General features: G+C 34.6%; 1 protein-coding gene across 4 annotated transcripts in view; it reads right to left on the bottom strand.

Moving 5' to 3' along the window:
• Positions 1-280: 280 nt before the first annotated feature.
• The window catches only part of LOC100313569 (CASP-like transcription factor), a 41,885-nt gene continuing 20,227 nt past the window's right edge, over positions 281-21,938 (bottom strand). For 2 of the 4 annotated variants that reach the window (XM_085491325.1, XM_085491326.1), the window contains 8 exons: positions 21,401-21,554; positions 20,380-20,445; positions 19,943-20,071; positions 19,387-19,582; positions 18,110-18,604; positions 14,795-15,595; positions 14,042-14,497; positions 9,087-13,637 (listed from right to left, as the gene is read on the bottom strand). In XM_085491325.1, the coding sequence (XP_085347451.1) occupies positions 12,949-13,637; positions 14,042-14,497; positions 14,795-15,595; positions 18,110-18,604; positions 19,387-19,582; positions 19,943-20,071; positions 20,380-20,445; positions 21,401-21,554 (2,986 nt within the window). In that variant the 3' untranslated portion in view covers positions 9,087-12,948. Of the gene's footprint in view, positions 1,756-3,302; positions 3,449-3,767; positions 3,915-4,370; positions 4,488-4,817; positions 4,922-5,925; positions 6,001-7,900; positions 7,968-8,226; positions 8,364-9,086; positions 13,638-14,041; positions 14,498-14,794; positions 15,596-18,109; positions 18,605-19,386; positions 19,583-19,942; positions 20,072-20,379; positions 20,446-21,400; positions 21,555-21,938 lie in introns of those variants that run through there. The other 2 variants (XM_085491327.1, XM_085491328.1) reach the window with 2 other exon arrangements.

Genomic DNA, 21,938 nt, shown 5'->3' with positions numbered 1-21,938 from the left:
TATCGGAGGATAAATTCAACGAAAAACAATTATATTGTTAACCAGCTAGATTAGTTTTAGTTAGATTTGAAAAACAAAACAAATAACAAACCCAGGTCTCAACATTACTCCTCGGCAATGACCATGCACCAACCATTTGCAATCAGTGTTGAAGGGTGTATGTAATTTAGTTAATCGTTGAGAACCTGATGATGCAGTGTTACTTTATTGTGATGGTTACAATCTCATTCAGGACTGAAGATTAAATTTAATACTGAATAAAGAAAAAAAACTCCTTGAATGCAATTTAATTCCTCAAGATTTATTTCCATACTATATGTACAATGAACAAAAAGCCATCTTCCCCTATTGTTATTCCACTTAAATATTTATCTTAAAACATTTCATTCAAGAAAATCTCATAAAAACAAATATCATTGGTTAAAGGCCAGTCCAACTGGTAAAATGATCGGTCATAAAATAACGTGACCATGTGAACAGGAAATTGTGATGTGCAATCCAAAATAAGACTTGTAAACTGATGGACAGCATGGACTTGGCGTAATACATCAGCCTCATTCCTTTTTTTCTAAGGAGAACTTTAAATGGTGGATTGACATTTGTCTTTGATTTATCTATCAGTACAGACCAAATCAAAGTTATTAGTGCACTTTACAAGATCCTTATATTCTTTAACCCACACAACTCTCAAAAAAATTTCACCCGGAGTCATCAAAATTGTGTAAATCACCGCTTGTTTGAAATGAATTGACTTTTCTCCACACACCTGCACCCTAAACCATGCAGAACCTCTTCTCTGAAACCTTTGTGTATTTACTTGTAAGTAGCATGCCAATACCCATGTCAGACTGTAAATAATGTAATATCTACAAAAACATGCAGATCACCGCGTTGAATAAATATATGGTATACACCTGGCAAAATTAGGTGACCCCCTGTCTTTCTTTTTAGTTTCTGGTAAAGTATATATTAAACACATTCTGTAGAGAGATATTATACCATATCAAGGATGGTCAATTTTCGATTTACATGTATTCATGTTACTGTATTTGTTCTAATAGTAGTGTGTACATACGTACATAGATGATAGGTGTGTTTATGGTCAAAATTTGTTGTTTTTCAATAACCCAGCAGACAAATAACATTTTTAGTTTGTGTATACTTCAATAGAAGATGCGCTTCTAATAGAGCAAATACAGTAATTGGCAATATATGCAAATACAGTAATTGGCAGCCAAAGAATTGACTTTTGCAAATATGTGTAATATCAGTTGCAAAATGATTGCACAGAATGCTATCCAGGATTTCCACATTTTAACTATCAGTGTTAATAATTGATACTATCAATATTTGGCTTCTGAGTAGACGCAATATATGTGATGTACATCTTGACAACCTGGACTTGGTGTTTATAGGAAAATATGACCAAGTCTGCATAAAATAACTTGTTTCTATACAATCCACTACATGCAAATGTTTGAAGAACTGTGATCTTGATAAATGTTGATCAGTTTAGAACAAAGTATCTCACAACACATACATTGTACATGTACACTGTGCCAACCTTCCATATACAATGTATGACAATACAGCTTCATCAATTTTTAAAATAATCTACATCAAGTTGTGTCTATTATGCAATCCAGTCTTTCCAATATAATGATAAATGTGGACGATGGTACAAGTCTGTATTGACAATGTTACTAATGAGCATCATCAAAATCATCATGGAACTCTTTCATATGTTCAGCAAATCTGTAAAGGAGAAAACAAAAATAATATTTACATTCTGGTAACACAAGGTGAAGATTTCTAGTGATTCTGTATTTGTTCTATTAGAAGCGCATTTATCATTTGTGTCAAATCATGTTTCATTCAGTGGAAGCATGAGTTGGTCATATGTAGTATAGTCCATCAATGATTTGGTAGTTGATGAAATGAATAAAATTAAATACCCCGCTTTGTGTACCTGTCAATTCTGAGCCCTGAGTCTAAAAGCACTAAACATTCATGAATCCCTTGTTGGGCAAGTACATGTAATAGGCAGGTACATGTTAATTACTTTTATAGGGGTGGCACAGATGCACTAAATTTTGTGTAATGGTGTACAGTGTACTCGGCTAACACCTTGGTTGCTCAGCTAACACCCTAATGTACTTGACTAACACATGGTACACTCTGCTAATACCTGATGTACTCAGCCAACACTTGGGTATGTATTCAAATAAATGCCAAGCTATCAAATGACACAAGGCATCTACATATTGCCTGATGGCACACAATTTTGTTCTTTTACAATAACCTTTATCATATATCAATTATTCTAAGCTGTTTAACTACCTGCATTTAATGAAATTTCATGCATTATTTGATGATTCCACCCTCTATATAGGTTAGTGACACAGATGCCCCTGTCTAAAAAGTGCATTAAGGTGATATTCTGGAATGGCTGAATATTTATGTATGAAATTAGGGCTTAAAGGGCGGCAGTCGTCGCGCCGCGTCCTGTTCGATATGGGACTCATAGCGACATATACAACGCGTGTAAAATACATTGTTTATTTACATGAAATTCGAACACGCGCTGCGCGACGACCATCATGCTTTAACTACCTTGGACACTATCGGGCCTATTATATTAATATGGAATATGATACACTACAAATGTAGGGGTTCTATTACAACAATCACAGCTATATTCCACACACCAGTCACTACAATGACATTTTCCAGCTAGTAATAGGCCAGATTCAGCTAACTGTGCATCTGTAGATCATGTATGACTGTGTATTGGCAACCGATACTGTACACTTCTATCTAGTTCCCACAACACTTAAACGCAAGCAAACTTACCATATTTGCTCTATTAGTGGCACATGTGCTTATGTAAACTACTGACGAATTATTATAATCATCAAAATAAGTAATATTACAATATACAATAAATGCGATTTTTGGTTTATATTCAAACAATTTGTTAAAATGTAATCCAAATCACCAAGAATAACATATGATGAGGTGAAATAGTTATCTGTCTGTCAGTAAAGAGTTGCCACGTCACAAGCCAGCTCACACAAGATCATCAGCGGCTGAACATAGGCTATTGAAAAAGACTGAATTATAAATACCTGCCTATGTTAATAAAAACTGAAAAAACAACAAAATTTGAAAAGATGAGAAGGAAACTTTGGATATGATATGTAAAGGAGAACTTGAGAAAGTAGTTCCGTGTGTGGAATTAAGGCGTGATTGCTGTATTCGGTAGGAGGGCAAACAAGAAGGTGATGAGATGAATGCATTACCTTTGAGCACAGTCAGAATACATATCTCTCTTGCATGCTGCAGTGTTGGCCAGTTTATACAGAACTAAGAAAACCAAGCAATGTAGAAAGATAGTGTAGAAGAACGTGATGGTCCTGGCGATTTTGTTCGATAAGATAAAACGTCCCTGTAAAAAAAATGAATATCAAGTTTAGGTGTGATACAGGAATGATGTAATGCCATTCAAAGACGCAAAAACTGTGATTTGTTGTGTAGTTGTTTATTGCTTAGAATATAGTGAATCTCTCAACAACATTTTTATTGATGGTCATCCATCAATAAGAACAATAGCGCCACTGTAAACAATTTAGCTCATGGAAGTGCTTTATCACTAGAGAGTCTGAAGTAATAGGAAACATGTATTGTACGCAGTGTAAAAAAACATTCATTTCCACTTATTCCATCCTTGACACCTTGGTGAAAATTAACAACCAAATGTAACATACCATACTTAAAGTCGCTTTATCATGAGGGCTTAAGTTCATATATTTTCTCTGTCTTTCCTTTCGACTGAAAGATGAGAACGGATCTAATTTCTCCTCATACTGGGACGAATAGCGACTTTCAGTTCCGTCATCTGGACGAGGAGAACTCTGTAGAGTAATAAAGTAAAGCAATTATAAATCAGAATATTGATCAGATGTAGAATATTGTGGTAAAAGAGAGCAGTTTGAAGCAAACAATAAACAGAATGCAATTGGTTGATATAACAAATGTTTTTACTTATTTAGCAGCATTTATTATTTAACAGTATAAAATTAAATAGCCCTCTAGTGTTACAAGATATATCTGCTTTTGTTTTCACAATTATTTCTGTACCCAGTAACCAAACAATACAACTCAAAAGTTTAATATTTTACATTCAATTCTGTCATTGATTGTATTTCATTAAAAAGACAGTTTTGAGAAAGGGTGTACATAACATTTAATTATTTTATATTGTTTTACTGTAACATGTAATTACCGGTATTACTTTATACGTCGAACTCTGGAAACAAAATATACCGGTATACAATTTTCTTTTTCACAAGAACAATAGCAGTACATACCCTTGACGGATAGCTTTGTAGAAACTTGATTTTCTCGTACAGTTTAACATTGTCTGATCTCAAGGAATCCAACTCATTTTGTATTACTTGAATCTGTTTTTGTTGATGACGATTTTCCTGTCAAATCAAAATTACTTACAAATTAGTGTACTTGAATGAACACAATGATTACATAACATCAATATATGTTCATATACAGTATGTAAAATGATTTTAAATAGGGGATTGTCATTATCAAGAGTAGCAAACTGATATTCATGACTAAAAGTAAATTAAAAATAGTCAAAGTCAAATAGTTGAAAGTCAAAGACAGAAAAATTTTAAACTTTACAGCACTACGCTTATGAATCATAAAGTGTGTAGGTGGTCATCATTTACATTTATGGCCTCCAACAGTTTTTAGCATCAATATAGAGAAGATAATAATAGGCGAGATGATACACTTACAGTTTCTAGTTCCTGGTTTCTGACTCTAAATCTCTCTCTTTGACTTGATATAATTGGCAGTAGTGAATCAGCTGTACCTGGTGATGGCTCAGGTGGTGCATGTGCTGTGGGAAAAAATACAACAATAGCCGAGTGAAAGCAGTATGGGATGTTTTACACACTAAACTTACCTTAGTATCACACATTAAATGTTTTTATAACTCGTACATTTGATAAATCTTAGATACAATGACTACCAAGATCTCATTGAGAGAGATAGCTATGTTCACTGTTTCACTAATCGATGTAAACATAGTCTTTGAAACTGTTGCGATGACAGGATATAAAAAAGATCACTGCAAGTCTCATGGCTTACTCTCTCTCAAAGAGATCTTGATGACGACATGTAAATCAGTGTGTGTGGATTTGACAATAATTCATAGACTGATGTAACCAACATGTAAGATAGCTTCCTCTCCTGAATATTGTAAACCATTTTTATTTTGACCATCATAGAAAAATATCAAATTCCATTAGAAGAGTACACCCACCCATTTCATTGTAAAGCCTTGTGGTATTATAGTGATTTTAGCATTACAAAATCAGACAAGCGTAACAACAACCTCCAAACATGAATACTTATAGAGAGATGATTTACGTTGACAGTCACAGACAATGTGTTTTGGCATGTTAATGGTGATATGACAGTCAAAACAACAACTTTTAAACAATAAATATTATTGGAAAAGTACCATTTTTCCTCTATTAGAAGCGCATCTCCAGTATAAATACACCTCGAAAAATGACATTTATTCTATACTGGAACATTCAATTATGACCACAGACTCACCTGTCAGTTTGCGTAAGCGCATGCATTACTATAGAGAAAATTATGGCAACCTTTAAAAATATTAGCTAAAATTGAGAATATATTGCTAAGCAGGACTTAGCAACCGCTTGCAGAGGTGATAAAAAAAATACATGTAATGATAGTAACATGAAAGCATACTGGCAATGAAGTAGGTCACAAGCTTTCCCACATTTCTTACCAATGCCATAATCACATGCACCTCAAAAAACTGCACCAATTTACATTTAGAGCATTTATGTCCCATGACCTCTAACCTACCTACAGTCTGCCGTTGTTCTAAGCTTCTGATGTGATGTTGTAATGTTCTGATGTGTTGTTTTTGCAACGATACATCTATTTATATATTCAAGTATACAGAAAAGGCAACGTTAACAAATATACAGTGGACTGGTCAGAGTACAAACTTTCTTCAAAGTTTAGACAAAATGAGGATAGATGCAGGTATGCGCAACAAGTGTCACATCCAACGTTTCATTTTTTACTATAGCCAAGTCAAATTAAAATGCTCAGTAAACAGTTCAAGCTGTGTGTTTGCCATTTTTTATTAGTTTTATTTACAAATTTGTGATACCGGTACTCAATGAAGATATATACATGGTGTGGAAAATTGTGTTCTAACATCATACAAGAAATTTGCATGCAATTATCATAAATATACACCATATATTATATTACCCTATTTTTACCTTAAAATTTGGTAGAGAGGTCATTTTGGCACAGTATCAAATGGATTAATAAAACATGAGAACATTGACTAACAATGCAACTTATGCCAAGTTATATTTGCAAATATTTTATTTTGAAAAATGTGTGCAAATCTTTGAACAAGTTTTGTACTCTAGACGCTGATATGTTTTAACAATGTTGATGAAATCAGGCCATGCAAACTTACATCAAGTGTTATCTTAAATGGTGATTAACAGCTGTGTCTGTGATCAGTTTTAGGGTCAAAGTTCTATCAATGAAAAGTGTAGCAGTCAAAAGCAATAATTATGTACATAATGAGAGAATGTTCATCTATCCAATTTCTAAATCTTTAACATCTAGTCAGTGAGTGGTGTTCTCTGTGGCTCTCAAAGCATAGACTCTAATAAATGGTGTCAAAACATTTTGTTCATATGGAAAGAACTGATATCTTGTGCATGCCCCTTTTGCCAATACTGATTAGAATAATAGAAAACACAAGATTAATTTGATACTGTCATTGTGGCAAAACTAGCAAGAGTTGATTGAGCAACAGTAATTTTTAATTTTAATAATCCAAAACTCAGTTCAACTCAGATTATACACAATAAGACCTCACCTCCTCCAAAAATTCATCCTATCTATGTGCTTAACCTTTTTATACCACCAGACTCTCACCCAGATGTTTCTCCACATTTTTCTTATATTCTTCAATATTTCTAGAAATGAACCCTAATTTTGGAGCCAACAGACAAAATGCATGTCAATTTTCAGTTTTTACTAAAAAAATTGGGCTATTTTAGTCCCAATTGTCTGAAGGAAAGCACAGACTATAAACGGGACTATTTTGTGAATTTGTGATGAAAAGAGGGAACTGGTGGTGAAAAATCCCTTCAATACATTTTTTTAGTAGTTTGTTTTGGGAACAGTGTGTGAAAAGCTTGTGGCAATGAAGCAAGAACATACGAGAAATGAATTTATGGAAAGAAAACTGGTAAACAAGATCTCCAGATACAGCAGTAAAACATGAACACAATATACCGTAATAAAATCAAAATATTAATATAATACAATCACACATGTTATTAATTCCCTGTGTCATCAGCTGGGTTTGTTTATAAAGCCATGCACACATAATCTTCCCAGCTATCAATAATCATGCAACGTATTACCCCTTTCAGTATTCAATTTCAAATCCAATATAAATCATCAAATCTAAAATGCTCTGTTAATGAGTATGTTCATCATGAGAAAATTTAAATACATGTAATCTATCACCATTTAAAGAGTTGCCACCAACATAAATGCAAGACAGCATGTCATGTGAATAGTTTCCAACAGTTTCAATGGGAGTCCATGAAATCAATAACATAGTAGCATCACGAAACACATGTGTGATTATAACACACATTTCATTTTTAACAATAAATCCATTGTGCTGACTACCCCCGGTACATAGTAAATATCTGAGAAGACAACACAGTTATATAGAAACAAACTGGTGAGTTGTCAGGCTCAGGAGTGAATACCATGCGACCATAGCACATACCTAAGGTGGCGGAATCTCTGACAGCATCAGCTACCAATTCACTTGAGATGTTGGGTTGAGCCTGACCCTACAAAGACAAAAATCAACATGTATTCTACTCCTTCAAACACACTACTAAACCTCACCTATAATCTATGTGGTATTTATTACCAGCCTTTACAGTTGATATGAGTTTTACACTCAGTCACAAATGGTTGACGAATACAGCCCATCAATGGTCAAAACATGCTTCACTGCAGTGCAAAATAGATGTTAATACTCTTGTATGTTCAAACATGTACTGCATTTTGTGTAAAGTGAAAAAATGTAAAAATAATAATCCATACCTCTCCCTCTCCTCTGTACAATGCAGACACAGCATTCACACTCAGTAGATCTTTCTCTAGTTGTGCTACCAACTCTTTCTGTTCTTGCACCGAACTCACCACTTCACCGTAGTCTTTCTGTAAGGTATCATAGCGATCTAAGAAAAAAAAACAGTGACATATTGAGTGTGTGGCTGTGCGAGTGTCTTTTGCAATCAAACATGCAAAAGCCATGGTTATTTGAGAATGGCATGTTTGAAAAGCAGGAATTGAACATGGCGACTCACTCACTCACTCTGTTGATGGGATATTTTGGTATCAAACTATCAGCACTCCAATTAAGCTAGAAACTAGATTTCACACTTGAAAGAAGCCAATTTCTGTAAAACATTTAAATTTTGTGAGTAACCCTAAGAAAGTTACAGCAACTTTCTTGACATTCAGTCAAGGAGTGCAAGTGTTAGGATGGATATAGCTTGAACTGTATTGAACACTCAAACTTTAGCATTGGAATTACTTTCTTTCCAATATACGTATATCCAGACCATAAACACTTTTCTTCCACAATACCATGATAACGTCTGAGGATGTGACATAATACATCTAAGACCAATGTATAGGTAAGTGTCTAAGGGTGTTGTAAAGTTCCTCTGTAATTATCTAGAAGATGCAGGTAACCATATAATATCTACAGTGACCAATGAAGTGTCTAAAGATGTTGCAAGTTAAAATTCGTTGTTATGAGGGTTGATAGTCAGTATCAGAAACAGCTAGCCCAGTGTGTAATAGAAAATTACAGCATACATAAAATGGTTAACCTTGGAAATTAACTCAAATTCAAAAATATTTGCTCCTAGAATAGATGATCAGAATACAACATATTATATAATATGATTAGTGTTTTATTTATTTATTATTGTACTCAACAAGTACATGTCTTGGCAGTAGTAAGAGTAAAAATGTAACAAAAATACATTGCAAAATCACAAATGGCACAATAGAATCAGATACAAAATTATAAGTAAAAAAATGTTAAAACTAATACAATGGCAGTATTGTTAAACTTTATGAGAATGGCATTTACTGTTAATGCATAGTAAATAATCAATATACGACTACACTGGCATTCCTCTATGTTCTCTCTGGTAAACCTAATATATATACGTTTCAATGAGGCAATGGAGACGCACCATGTCACTCTAGTACAGTAATGGTCCATAATAAAGACACTCCATGTCAGTCTAGTACAGTACTGGTCTATAATGGAGACACTCATGAAAACACTGAATAAACATTTTAACTACAATGGCAGTATTTTGATGTAAACAAAACAAATACAATAAAAAGCACCAAAACATAAATTAAAAGAAAGCTTTATATAATGCTGAATATATAACTATGTTTTTCGAAAAATAAAATATCAGAATACTACAGACAGTATTTGCCAGTCATCACTTTTACACTGCAATCTGCCATATTTCCCAATTGAATCACAGACACATTAAACACAATTTGTCTCTGGCTGCAGATCTTAACCAACAATTCAGAAAAACAATCAGTCCTATTTAAGACACATGTAATAAAGGCAGATATACTTGTCCAGTAACATAACCTAGTTTCAATCTTGGTCAAGACGCCAACAAAACACATGCTTCTTTTTCACATCTCCCTATTTTTCTCTTTTCCATTCATAGTCAACACACAGAAGTTAATAACGTTAAAAATTGACAGAGTGTAATCAGCATGTTAATAATATTAATACTTTTTGAAATAAAAAGCCTGCATTATAATATAATTATTTGATATATGATTAATTTACTCAATCCCCCTCATCACTTATTAATAAGGCATGATAGTTATACATCAAGACCATGAGGGTGCAAGATTACTCAAGAAAAATATAGGAACTTGTACAAAAATACAGAAAGCATTACAGGCTGATAAAAAAGGCAGAATATGCATGATTTACACATGTGTGGTAGATGATCAGCATATAATTACGACCTGATTTGCACTTTGTTGCATGATTGGCAAATGAATGTAACATAACTAGTACATGAATGTAACATGATTGGCACATGGCAGTTGCATGATTGGCACATGGCAGTTGAATGATTGGCATATGGCGGCTAACGTGATTAGGTACAAATCAACTTTTTGCTGTAGACATACAAAACATAAAATAAAAAGAAAAATTAAAAATTTGTTTTTTACTGCATAGATAATTTGTTTAAACCAACAGACATTTTTCTTCTCATTAAAATGATACAATATAAAGTACTTAAAAACATTTATACTGCACATGTCACGGTATTTACATTTGGCAGTGTTCTGTATATTCAATAAAAATCTCACCTTCCACATTAAAAATACATCTACATACATTCAGTTGAACTAGGTAATCACTATTATCAGAATTAGAGGCTTCTATAATGTCACAGCTTTACATTATTACACAATAATGTAAACTTCTTTTGACAAGTAAATTCATTTCAACTAAAAGCCAAAACTTAACTAATTTGTTTGATATCTGTAGTAGTAGTTTATAACAATAATGTGTCTCCCCCAGTGTCATACTGATTTTGAAGAAGGGTGTCACAGATTATCTTGCAATAGACTCTTCTCATTCAATATGCTGCTGTGGGAATTCAGTATTGTTTAAACAAATACCATTTACAGATGAGAGTGTTGAATACTGTCACACTACCAACCGTTTTGTAATTAGACCAACCTTGGTAAAACAAGACAATATCCTGATTCTGGATTTCAATGTTATTGATAGTATGATATCAAAGTACATGTTGAGAACTTTAGCTGCAATCACTAGTCTTAAGAATAATCCTAAACCTAAATTATCATAACATTCTAGGTAAATTTACCTACATTTGGGATCAGAAGAATAACTAATTTTTTTCTAAATTCTAGAAAAAAACTATCCCTAAACAGACATTCTCATTAATTATTGACATGAGGAAAACAAAGATTGTTTTTTTTTCAAAATTAATATTGTGGCAGCAAATTCTGTGAAAACTAACAAAACCATACAGATGTTGCACAGATATATTTCAGGAATTTGACACAAGCAGTAACCCCAGTTTAATAACAGCCCATAATTCCCTCATTACTGAGAGTAACATAGAATAACAGACTTCATCACTAACATTTGAAGTTATGGAAGAATTGGATATATAATATAAAACATTTTGAATATCAACATTTTAGTATAAATGGCAGTGTTCTATAAATGCATTATAATTTCTATAAAATATTTGGCAGCTACAATAGAATATCTCAACATATAAATGTAAACTTATAAAAAACGAAAATACTCTTCATGTTTAGTATTTGTATTTCAGCACATTGAAATAAAATACTACAGTGTAGCACGGATAAAAGTTTGACATATTCGGTTTGAATTTTCATCTCCAATGCAAAACAAGGACACAATAATTTTATAAAAGGATAGTTACTGGCAACTGGCACCCCAGACTAAAAAGACAATGGAATATTCTATTCCTTCATGCACTTTAATTCCACAATGTCATGTTATTTAGTATTGTGACTTCAAAACTAGGGATTCAAGCTATACAAGTTGACTTCATAGCTGCAGAAGATTGCAAATTAACTAGCACAAACTCGGCAACTATGATAAAGTTATATATTTAGTTATCACAAAAAAATAAGCATCACTTATTTTTCCATGTAAACAGTTATAAAATACATGCAGGTTTTAAATTCTAGGGTTTAGTTTCAGTTGGTGTCAGAGGTCATGAGGATGCAACTATGCCAGTATAACAGATCGCACAATACAATATGAAGTGAATAATATATCACTACTTGTAAGGGCTTTTGAATTGGAGCTTCATATATGTCTTTGAATGGACATTTCATCATACAAATAAATGACAGTATGAAACAATATAGAATTTGGAGACATAAAAATGGATAGCGCCATCTATGGTTGATATGCTGGAATATAGCACTGATAACGTACACAACCAGCAATTAATCTATTTTTTAGTTTAACTAATTAGAATCACCTATAATTCTATTAATTGGTGTGATTATCCTTACTGTGCAAGTCTAAACTGGTCTGTACCTGTCTAAAGCAAATAACACTAGCCTGAGCTGAGTTGTATTATTAAGTAGACTATTCTAGTCACGATTGTTCATCATGTTATAGATTTAGTTGTATAATGTAACATGGTAATCAAGAATAACAATGAGAACTGACACCTAATAATCACTTACAAATTACATATATTATTGTATTCAAGATGTACTCTTTCAGTGGTAACTCGATTATGATTCACACATTAGCTTACAAATAGTTGTGTTTATATTATTACTGATTTGATATTAAATATTAATATATGTAAAGTTTATTTATATAAACATAACTACTGATTACGGAAGTCTTTTTTTTACAACTTTTGCTTTGGCACAGTTTGATTGTATAATCATTAGGTGAATTTCAACTCAAAATTTAATGTACTTTATAAGCAGCTTTCTCAAGAAGACGTGATTAGTAAAAGGTTTAGAACCCTTTTGCTGATTAGTTATCAACATCAAAGTTTAGGTCAGACAGCTAATGGATAATAAAGTTGCAGTCAAACCATTATTCATAAAGGAGAAATGAATTAAAAATGTTCTTCCCCTTTTCGGTCTTTTTTTCGTCTTTTTTTAAATTCTTTCGACACAATGATGAAATTCCAAATTAGGTATCAAAGATGTATATTGCTTTTAATAATCCCAAGAAGCTGAATTTTCTTCTTTAAGCCTCCTCTTAATCAAAGTCTCATTAGATCCAATTCTCTCTGCATTATCTTCTCCATCCTGTCTTCCCGTCTCCCCGCCAACATACCAATGCTCCTTAGAGTACTGGCACATACTCTCATCATCATCGACTGGTTCTGGCTTCACTACAACAACGCCACTTTTCTGAAGTTGTGCCTCCATTCCATCAAACTCATCCACTCCCCCGGAATGTCTACTACCGCTATGACTTCGCTGGCTATTATTTTTTTTAGGGCAGAGGTTAATAGCTCTCTCACTTAACTGAGAAAAAGACGTTGGTGTGCTTGAACCACTCCCTTGATAACCAGAACAATCAACAGGGGAAGCGTTCACATCCTGATGTAACCTTGACTGCTGCTCCGCTAAATGGCCACGTTTTGATCGTGATCGATGATTATGAAACCAGTTTGTCACAGTAGAGGGTAACAAGTTCAATTCAGCTGCTAAGAAATCAATAGAAGTCTGAGATGGGTACGGTTCCTGTGAATACGCTAGCAGTAAGGCATCTTTCTCGTGTGATGTGAGCAATGTACGTGGTTTCTTCATTGGCGAAAACCCATTGGAAGATAAGACTTGTGACATTTCAAAGTTCTCAGTTGTTAAAGTTGATAGAGATGATCTACGTTTGTGAGATGCTAGAAAACAAAACAAAATTGATATCAGTAAAAGTATTTCCATATTGTTATGGTCAAAAAAAAAATTTTTTACACATGTGCATTGTACATACATATACACGCAAACTGTTTTAAATTACCCTAGTGTTCTATTACACTTTTATAATGTTTTCAGTGAAACTAATGTAATGTACAGTTTAACAGTGAGTCTGTTTATTTTCCTGAAAGTGACACAGCCATCAGAACTGCTCATACACATAGGGAAGCTCACACAACAAAGAATGTTTTACGTAATATTAAGTTCTTTGTGTTCTGCTAAGAACCAGTTGCACATTTACAGCCAAGCTATCACTGGATTTTATTTTTGCTAATTTGCAACTAAAATAAATTACAAGTGAAAATTAAGTATTGTACAGTAAGCTTACCCCTTCTTTCTATCTTAATACATTTCAACTTCTCAATGCCATCAGGGTCATTGAGCCAAGCTTGCATTCTAAGGAATGGTTCTTTGCCCTTTAAGCTTAGACTCTGCCATGGTTTGGGTTTAGAAAGCAGGTCACTAACAGACCCCTGTGTCAAACCCAGAACGATTTCACCAAACATTCTTTGTCCAATATTACTCTCATAGAGTCGCTTCTTGACTTGTTTTGTGACCTCGTAGGTGTCTAAGTTTGGCAATGTGGCCAACTGTTCTTGTATTTGCTGGTTTCTATCAGTACTACCCATGGATGAGACAGAGGAGTTCTCGTTGTCATACTCAAATAAAGGTTTATTGGTTGGCAGTGGAAGCTGAGATTGCGATGACGAGGTTGATGAGGTCGATGGTGGAGTATTTCTAACACTGTTCATAGCATCTTGGCAGTTTTCATCTGGTATGTCCCCTTCAGAAGAAACAAACAAATTCATATTTAGAAACAGGTGATGAAAAGCATTTAGTTGCATTGTAACTGCACCTACTGGTACATACACTCAGTCATCAACTAACATTTTTCCTTTGAAAACATTAATTAGCAATCAAATTTATTAACAACATGTGTTGAGCGATGGACAGGTTAAAGACTATGGGTGGGAAGATGGTAGGAAAAAAACTGCAAATTATTTGTTTTCATTTAGTTCAACAGGATCAGGAAAACAAGTATCAACAAAAAACATTGGAGGTATGTTTTGAAATAACTCACCTCGTTTACCATATATAGATTTCAGTTTCTCAATAGCTTTATCATCTTCTAGCCACAACTGCATTCTGATAAATGGTTCCCTTCCCTTCTGTGTGAGTTTCTTCCATGGTTTTGGATGTGATAAGATATCGCTGACACTGCCCTGCGACAGTCCTAATACATGATCTCCAAACAATCGCTGCGGAATCAAGTACTTGTTCAATCTCTCCTTTACATGTGTCGTCACATGCCTGGTGTTTAGCTCGGGGTATTTATCATAGTGTTGGCTCGTTAACGGTGGGAGTACACGTTTCAATGGTTTTGTCATTGCTAGTAAACTTGGCGACATCATAAACAGCTGATTATCTACGACGCAATTGGATTCCTGTACGGCTTGTTGTATAGCTCTCTGTACTAATGCAGCATTGTCTTGTTGGCAATGTGTTTCAGCTTCACGTTCAACAGAAGAAGCTTTGCTGACCTTCTTGATTAAAGGAATAGCCTCAGTTTGTGGTTCTTGTTCTAACAGCAAATCGCTAACATGCCTATCCACAACTGTTTCTGAGTAGGGTTTGAAAGCACTATGTCTCAGTGGTCTTATTCTGTCTGGGGAAGCCCTTCTATTACTGGTAAAGTTGGAATGATTTGCAATGGATTGGTATTTTGTAGAAATGGATGTTGTAGACATTGCCTCCATTTCTTTTCTTGCCTGTGAGAGGATGTCATTGATTGCTGCTTCTGTAGAGTCCTGTGGCATTGGTGGAGGATTGGATGTTGAGGGCATGGGTGGCTTTGGAGGTGTAGAAATACTCAATTCCTTTCCTAGTGAAAAACAGAATAACAATAATTATTATCTATAAACAATGTTTTCACATACTCATTTGCTCTGGATTGTCACAATTAGTGAGCCTAGACTCTGTTTTTTAATTTTTTGTTTCACCCACGCAACCCATGTGTTATGATAATGATGATGATGAAAATTCAATTATGGCTGTAAAAGTGCGATTTGAGCGAATCTGTTAGTTTTGAAATAGCGGACTGATACATTTAGAGTTAGTAGTCAGCGAGGTCAACTTGAATGGTTAATAAGCTTTATTTTTGGATTTTCAACACTGTGATGATGCAGTTTACTACTGAAAATGTATTAATTATTAATATTCCCTCAGTTTTAATTTCATGATTTTCACAGAACAGAATAATCCGCGAAATTAAATACACATTATTATGTAATAATACAAGTCATTGTCAATGACACGTCCCCGTTCCGTTCATATTTGAGTGACATATACATTCAAAGCAGATCATGACCGAAATGCACCTGCATATGTACAACACATTGTGCTAAATCTGAACAAAATCCATCCATGCATGACTGAGATCCGGTTCTGGAATTGTGAAAATATGTGATTTTGATGCATTTTCGGCCTTAAAATGGCCATCATTCCGCTATTGTTAAGCAGATCATGAAACAAATGCACATATCTATTTGTGACATGATGTACCATGTGTGTGTGAAGTTTGAACTTGATCAATCCAGACATGTCTTGGATACGGATCCAGAACTGAATTCTTTAACAAAATGGCCGCCAGTCGGCCATTTCGAATTTGATCCGAAAAAAAAAAAGACGTGCATCAAGGTCCTATTATGTTTAATGTATGTACCAAATTTGAACAAAATCCATCCATGCATAACTGAGATACGGGTCCGGAATGGTGAAAATGTGCGATTTCAATGCATTTTCGGCCTTAAAGCGGCCCCCATTTGGCTATCGTTAATGAGATCATGAAACAAATGCACATACATATTTGTGACATGATGTACCTTGTGTGTGTGAAGTTTGAACTTGATCAATCCAGACATGTCTCGGATACGGATCCAGAACTGAATTCTTTAAAACAAAATGGCCGCCAGTCGGCTATTTCGAACTTGATCCGAAAAAAAAATGACGTGCATCAAGGTCCTATTATGTTTAATGTATGTACCAAATTTGAATGAAATCCGTCCATGCATAACTGAGATCCGGGTCCGGAATGGTGAAAATGTGCGATTTCAATGCATTTTCGGCCTTAAAGCGACCGCCATTTGGCTATCGTTAATGAGATCATGAAACAAATGCACATACATATTTGTGACATGATGTACCTTGTGTGTGTGAAGTTTGAACTCGATCAATCCAAGCATGTCTCAGATACGGATCCAGAACTGAATTCTTTAAAACAAAATGGCCGCCAGTCGGCCATTTCGAACCCGATCCAAAAAAAAAAATGACGTGCATCAAGGTCCTATTATGTTTAATGTATGTACCAAATTTGAACAAAATCCGTCCATGCATAACTGAGATCCGGGTCCGGAATGGTGAAAATGTGCGATTTTGATGCATTTTCGGCCTTAAAATGGCCGCTATTTGGCTATCGTTAATGAGATCATGAAACAAATGCACATACATATTTGTGATATGATGTACCTTGTGTGTGTGAAGTTTGAACTTGATCAATCCAGACATGTCTCGGATACGGATCCAGAACTGAATTCTTTAAAACAAAATGGCCGCCAGTCGGCCATTTCGAACCCGATCCAAAAAAAAAAATGACGTGCATCAAGGTCCTATTATGTTTAATGTATGTACCAAATTTGAACAAAATCCGTCCATGCATAACTGAGATCCGGGTCCGGAATGGTGAAAATGTGCGATTTTGATGCATTTTCGGCCTTAAAATGGCCGCTATTCGGCTATCGTTAATCGGATCATGAAAAAAATGCATGTGCATATGTCCCATATAAGGTGTGATGTATGAGTGAAGTTTGAACTTAATCGGTCCATGCATGTTCAAGATACAGGTGATCACGGACGCACGGACGCACACAGGGCAAAACATAAGTCCCCGTTTTCGGACTGCGTCCGAACGGGGACTAATAATTGTTTTCCTGGTGAATTTGTGAACTAAAAATAAGACTACTAATTTAAGTTTTGGGTACTTGACTATGTGTAATGCAAGTCCTGGTTTTCATATTTTTACAATTACATTCTCTGGGCAGTTTAATTGTAATATGATACCTAATTGATTCTGTCATGTTTCAATAATAGTCTTGTACATGTACATGTAGGAGCTCATCTCCTCAATATTCAGTGGGTTTAATTTCGGTTGATTTGATTTTGCCGGAATAATCATAGTCTTTTTATTTAAAGGTGTGTAAAGGATACATTTTACTCGTAACTTTGCATATTCACTGGGATATAATTTTAATTAGTATATTTTGCAATCAGCAAAATAAATGAAAATACAACCCAGAGAATAATTAAGCCCAATACAGAAAATATTCATAGAAACTCTTACCTTTCTTTTTAGCATTGATTATTAGTAGAGTTTGCATATTTTCTTCATCAGCAAGAAAGTCTACCATTTTGATGAACGGTTCTCGTCCTTTAACGGTCAACTTATCCCACAACTTTGGCCGAGCTAATATTTCGCTCACAGATCCTTGTGACATAGCCAGAACGTATTCACCAAACACCCGTTGACCAATGTTATATGTTAGTAGCAAATCCTTGATAATCCTGGCTACTTCAATAGTATTGATTGTTCCAGAGTCCAAGTAGCACTGCTTTAAAGCGGGATAAGCTATGGCTCTCGTCACCAGTGCGGTTCCCATTGGTGACGCAGTGGCTGGTAACGGTTGTACTGGAGGTCGCGGTGACGACGGTTGTGACACACAGTGACTGTCTGAAGATTTAGTGTCTGTGTGGCTAGTGTCTTTGCCGGTAAAATTTTGTGATAGCTGATAGTTGTTTGTGAACTTTCTGGGTTGTGACTGGGAGGAAGTGCCGCCACCTAGAGTTACAAGAAAGGTTAACAAAAGCTTTTTAATTTCATGTTTTTTTAGTTCAGTATTTTTTTTTTCCAACTGACAAGGGTTGCAATTTTGATGCATGTGTTAATAAAAAGCAGGAATTTAATGCTGGGAAAAATGAATGTCTAAACAGAGAATCTAAACCGTAAATAGCCTAAAAAGAACCTTTCTTGTACTGTGGCAAAACCTCCCATGGAATGACAAATAAATATATAAACAAAAACAGTCGGACAATAAAATTAATTTATTAAACTTATTGTAAATTACAGTTGAGTGCTAAAATAAAAAGTGGGAGTGTCCACAGTTCAAGTTGGTTGGGATTGATAAGACAGGGTGTAGTATAGGTGAACAGATACACAATAAAACAAATAGAAATGAGAGTGCATGAAGTCGTGGAAGAATGGGGATCAATGTATGCAGTGTGTGTGAAATTGTTTTCAAAATCATTCCACTCACTCAATTCTGAACAGAATCATCACAAATACATGATATGCATTTTGAACAAGTTTTTTTTTTTTTGTGTAAAAAAAGAAAACTCTTTTCCCGCACTTTGTATAACTCACAGGTGTCAGAATAAAAATGTACTTGAGTAATCATTTTATTTCTTTATAGGATTTCAGAATACGAAAATGGTTTTTTTTTGTATCATCCTCCTACAGGGACACATGAACTTGTGGAAGAGTAAAACCAAATCACATGTAGAGCTCCATGTGAAGTTTGGCCTTCCAATTACAACATAACAAGATAAGGCAAGGGTACTCACTGCTCATCTCTGCATTTGCCAACTTCATGGATGTATTCTCTGACTGTAAGACGCGGTTCTTTTCCAATAGTAACATTTCTAGTGATTTTTGTTGATTAGAGGTGTCATCTTCAGGTAACTGAAACTCCATTGATTTCATGATTGTCAGTTCTCGTTTCATTTCTTCATAATCATTTTGGTTTTGAATCTTTCCTTCCTACAAAGTCAATTCATACAGATGACACATGTCATGTTCAGCAAGTAATTAATGAGTATACAATGCATGTAAAAACGTTTTTTTCGATTTCATTTATGATTTTATTTCAACATTGGAATAACCTTTTCTTCAAACATTAAATTTGTTGACATTGGCTGTCGCATGATCATTGGTTTACGTAAACAGACTACAACAAGTTCATGCCAAACCCCAAAGAACTTTTTGCTTTTTGACTTTCATTGTCATTGTTGCATATAATTAAGATTTTGAGCCTCCTGTTGTCCAACAAGCATGGATACACCATTGTTTGTATCCTGGGAAGAACACTACAAAGTTATTTTGCATAACATGAATACTTACAAGGTTTTTCAATGCAAGAGCCTTTTGAGAAATCTGTTCTTCTAACTTAGCGATTTGTGTTGATGATGAATCTCGTAACTTAGTATTGGCAGCTTGTAATCTCTGAACATCATCTACGAGCTGTGAAACCTACAAGAAAATGCTAAGCATTAAAGTAGCAGTGTTGGTGTAACAGTGGCACTGTTGGGGTTGTGGATAATTAAAACATTCGCACAGCAAACAGAATCTTTTCATTTTACCAATATATTAAATTTTTAAATGCAAAAAAACATTAAACAATCATTAAAAATAACTGGAAAAAAAATTGTTTTAATTATCCAGGGCTATATATATGAATTGTGATGTGTATAATCACCATAGGTTATGAACTTCCTGGACAATTAAACTTGCTATGACATTTTACCCAGATATTACGTGTATAACCGTGAATTGCTTACTTCTTTTTCCTTAGCAGACAGTTCCACTTCAAGACTGGATCTTGTTAATATATCTATGGCTTGCTCCTAGCAAAAAAAGAAAACATAAAATATGCATAATATATTCTTGAACAGTTTGCCAGTACCTTGCAAAAATCTCATCAGAAGCTGAAAATCCCCAATTGATAGTTTTCTTACTAATGCAAACACTAATCAAGCATTTGGTTTGCCACATAACAAAGCAAAACCAAAACACAGAATTATACAGTAAGTGTGACATACAGCATTTGTCAATGGCTGTTGATGGAGTGTAGAAAAAACACTGTGTCTTGCATCAATCATGACGAATAGTACAATGACCAATTTCAAACAGTTATCTATTGGGCTTTGATAGGATAATTAAGTAAGCCCTTTAAGAGCACATACAATACTGTTCTGATCTTGGCTGTGCAGTAATAGATGTTTTTTCGTTCAACTGCGAGATCTTGCGAGTCACACATCGACCAACCGATCTTCGACAGAGGAATATTGCTTTTGAATACTCTTACTTCATCGAAATTGCCTATCATCAAATTTGTACAGCACATTATTAAGCATGGAAATATTCCCAAAATACTTTCGTGTTCGTCGAATCCCACGCGAAGTTTGACACCACTGCGATGCTATGACCTTTGTTTGTCCTGTTTTTACGTTCGATTTCACGCATAACGGGTGATTCTTGCAGAGAACGGAAAATGGTCAATTGGACTATACATGACTAGTTCTCCCCAGACTTGTAAAGTATCATGACTAATTTGCATAATAATACATTTTAGTTTGCCTGATTAAATTTGTATAATAATCAATTCCTTGAAAATCAATGCATCACAAGTCATAATTATTGTGATTGAAATTAATGAGTCCATCTCACTCCACCTAAAGATGACATCTATATTTTATATCATTTACCCATTGTATTTTTATTACATATAACTGACCAGTGTCTATCGCCCTGCCCTAGTCTGCTAATCCTGGACAGTTCTGCCCCTGAATAGCAACTAACCATGTTTGGTGCTTTCTGCATCTGTTCTGCTTGTCTCAATGTTTCACTTGTGGACTGTAACTGTGATTTCAAGGATTCAATCTCTTTCTCTGAAGATGTTACTCGTTGATTGGCGCGTTCTAGATCAGTCATTATTATCTCCATTTCATCAGATCTAAAATTAAAGTAGCAAAATGAAATGAACATACAAGTAACTGCAAGACATTTGGCTTCAGAATAGCATTCATTAAAAACAATCTGATCTCAAAAACAAAATGATATGCATCGAGGAGCCATAACATCCAATGTATATAACCAAGTTTGAATGCAATTGGTTCCAGAATAGCAGAAATGCTTGAACTGATTGGATTTTTAACAGTAAAAAGGCCCCCATTGGAATCATTAAAGAAATACATGTGCACATTTAATGCAAGATGTATGTGTGAAGTCTGAATGCGATTAGTTCAGGTATTTCCGAAATACAGGTTGGCATGCACATATGCACGAATGTCAGTAAAATCAGAGTTCCAAGTGAAAGGTTTCTGAAAAAGCATTAGTC

Source organism: Saccoglossus kowalevskii, chromosome 16 (assembly GCF_978046115.1).
Source record: "Saccoglossus kowalevskii chromosome 16, keSacKowa6.1, whole genome shotgun sequence".
Taxonomy (NCBI): domain Eukaryota; kingdom Metazoa; phylum Hemichordata; class Enteropneusta; family Harrimaniidae; genus Saccoglossus; species Saccoglossus kowalevskii.
This window is presented reverse-complemented; position numbering and strand designations above follow the sequence as displayed.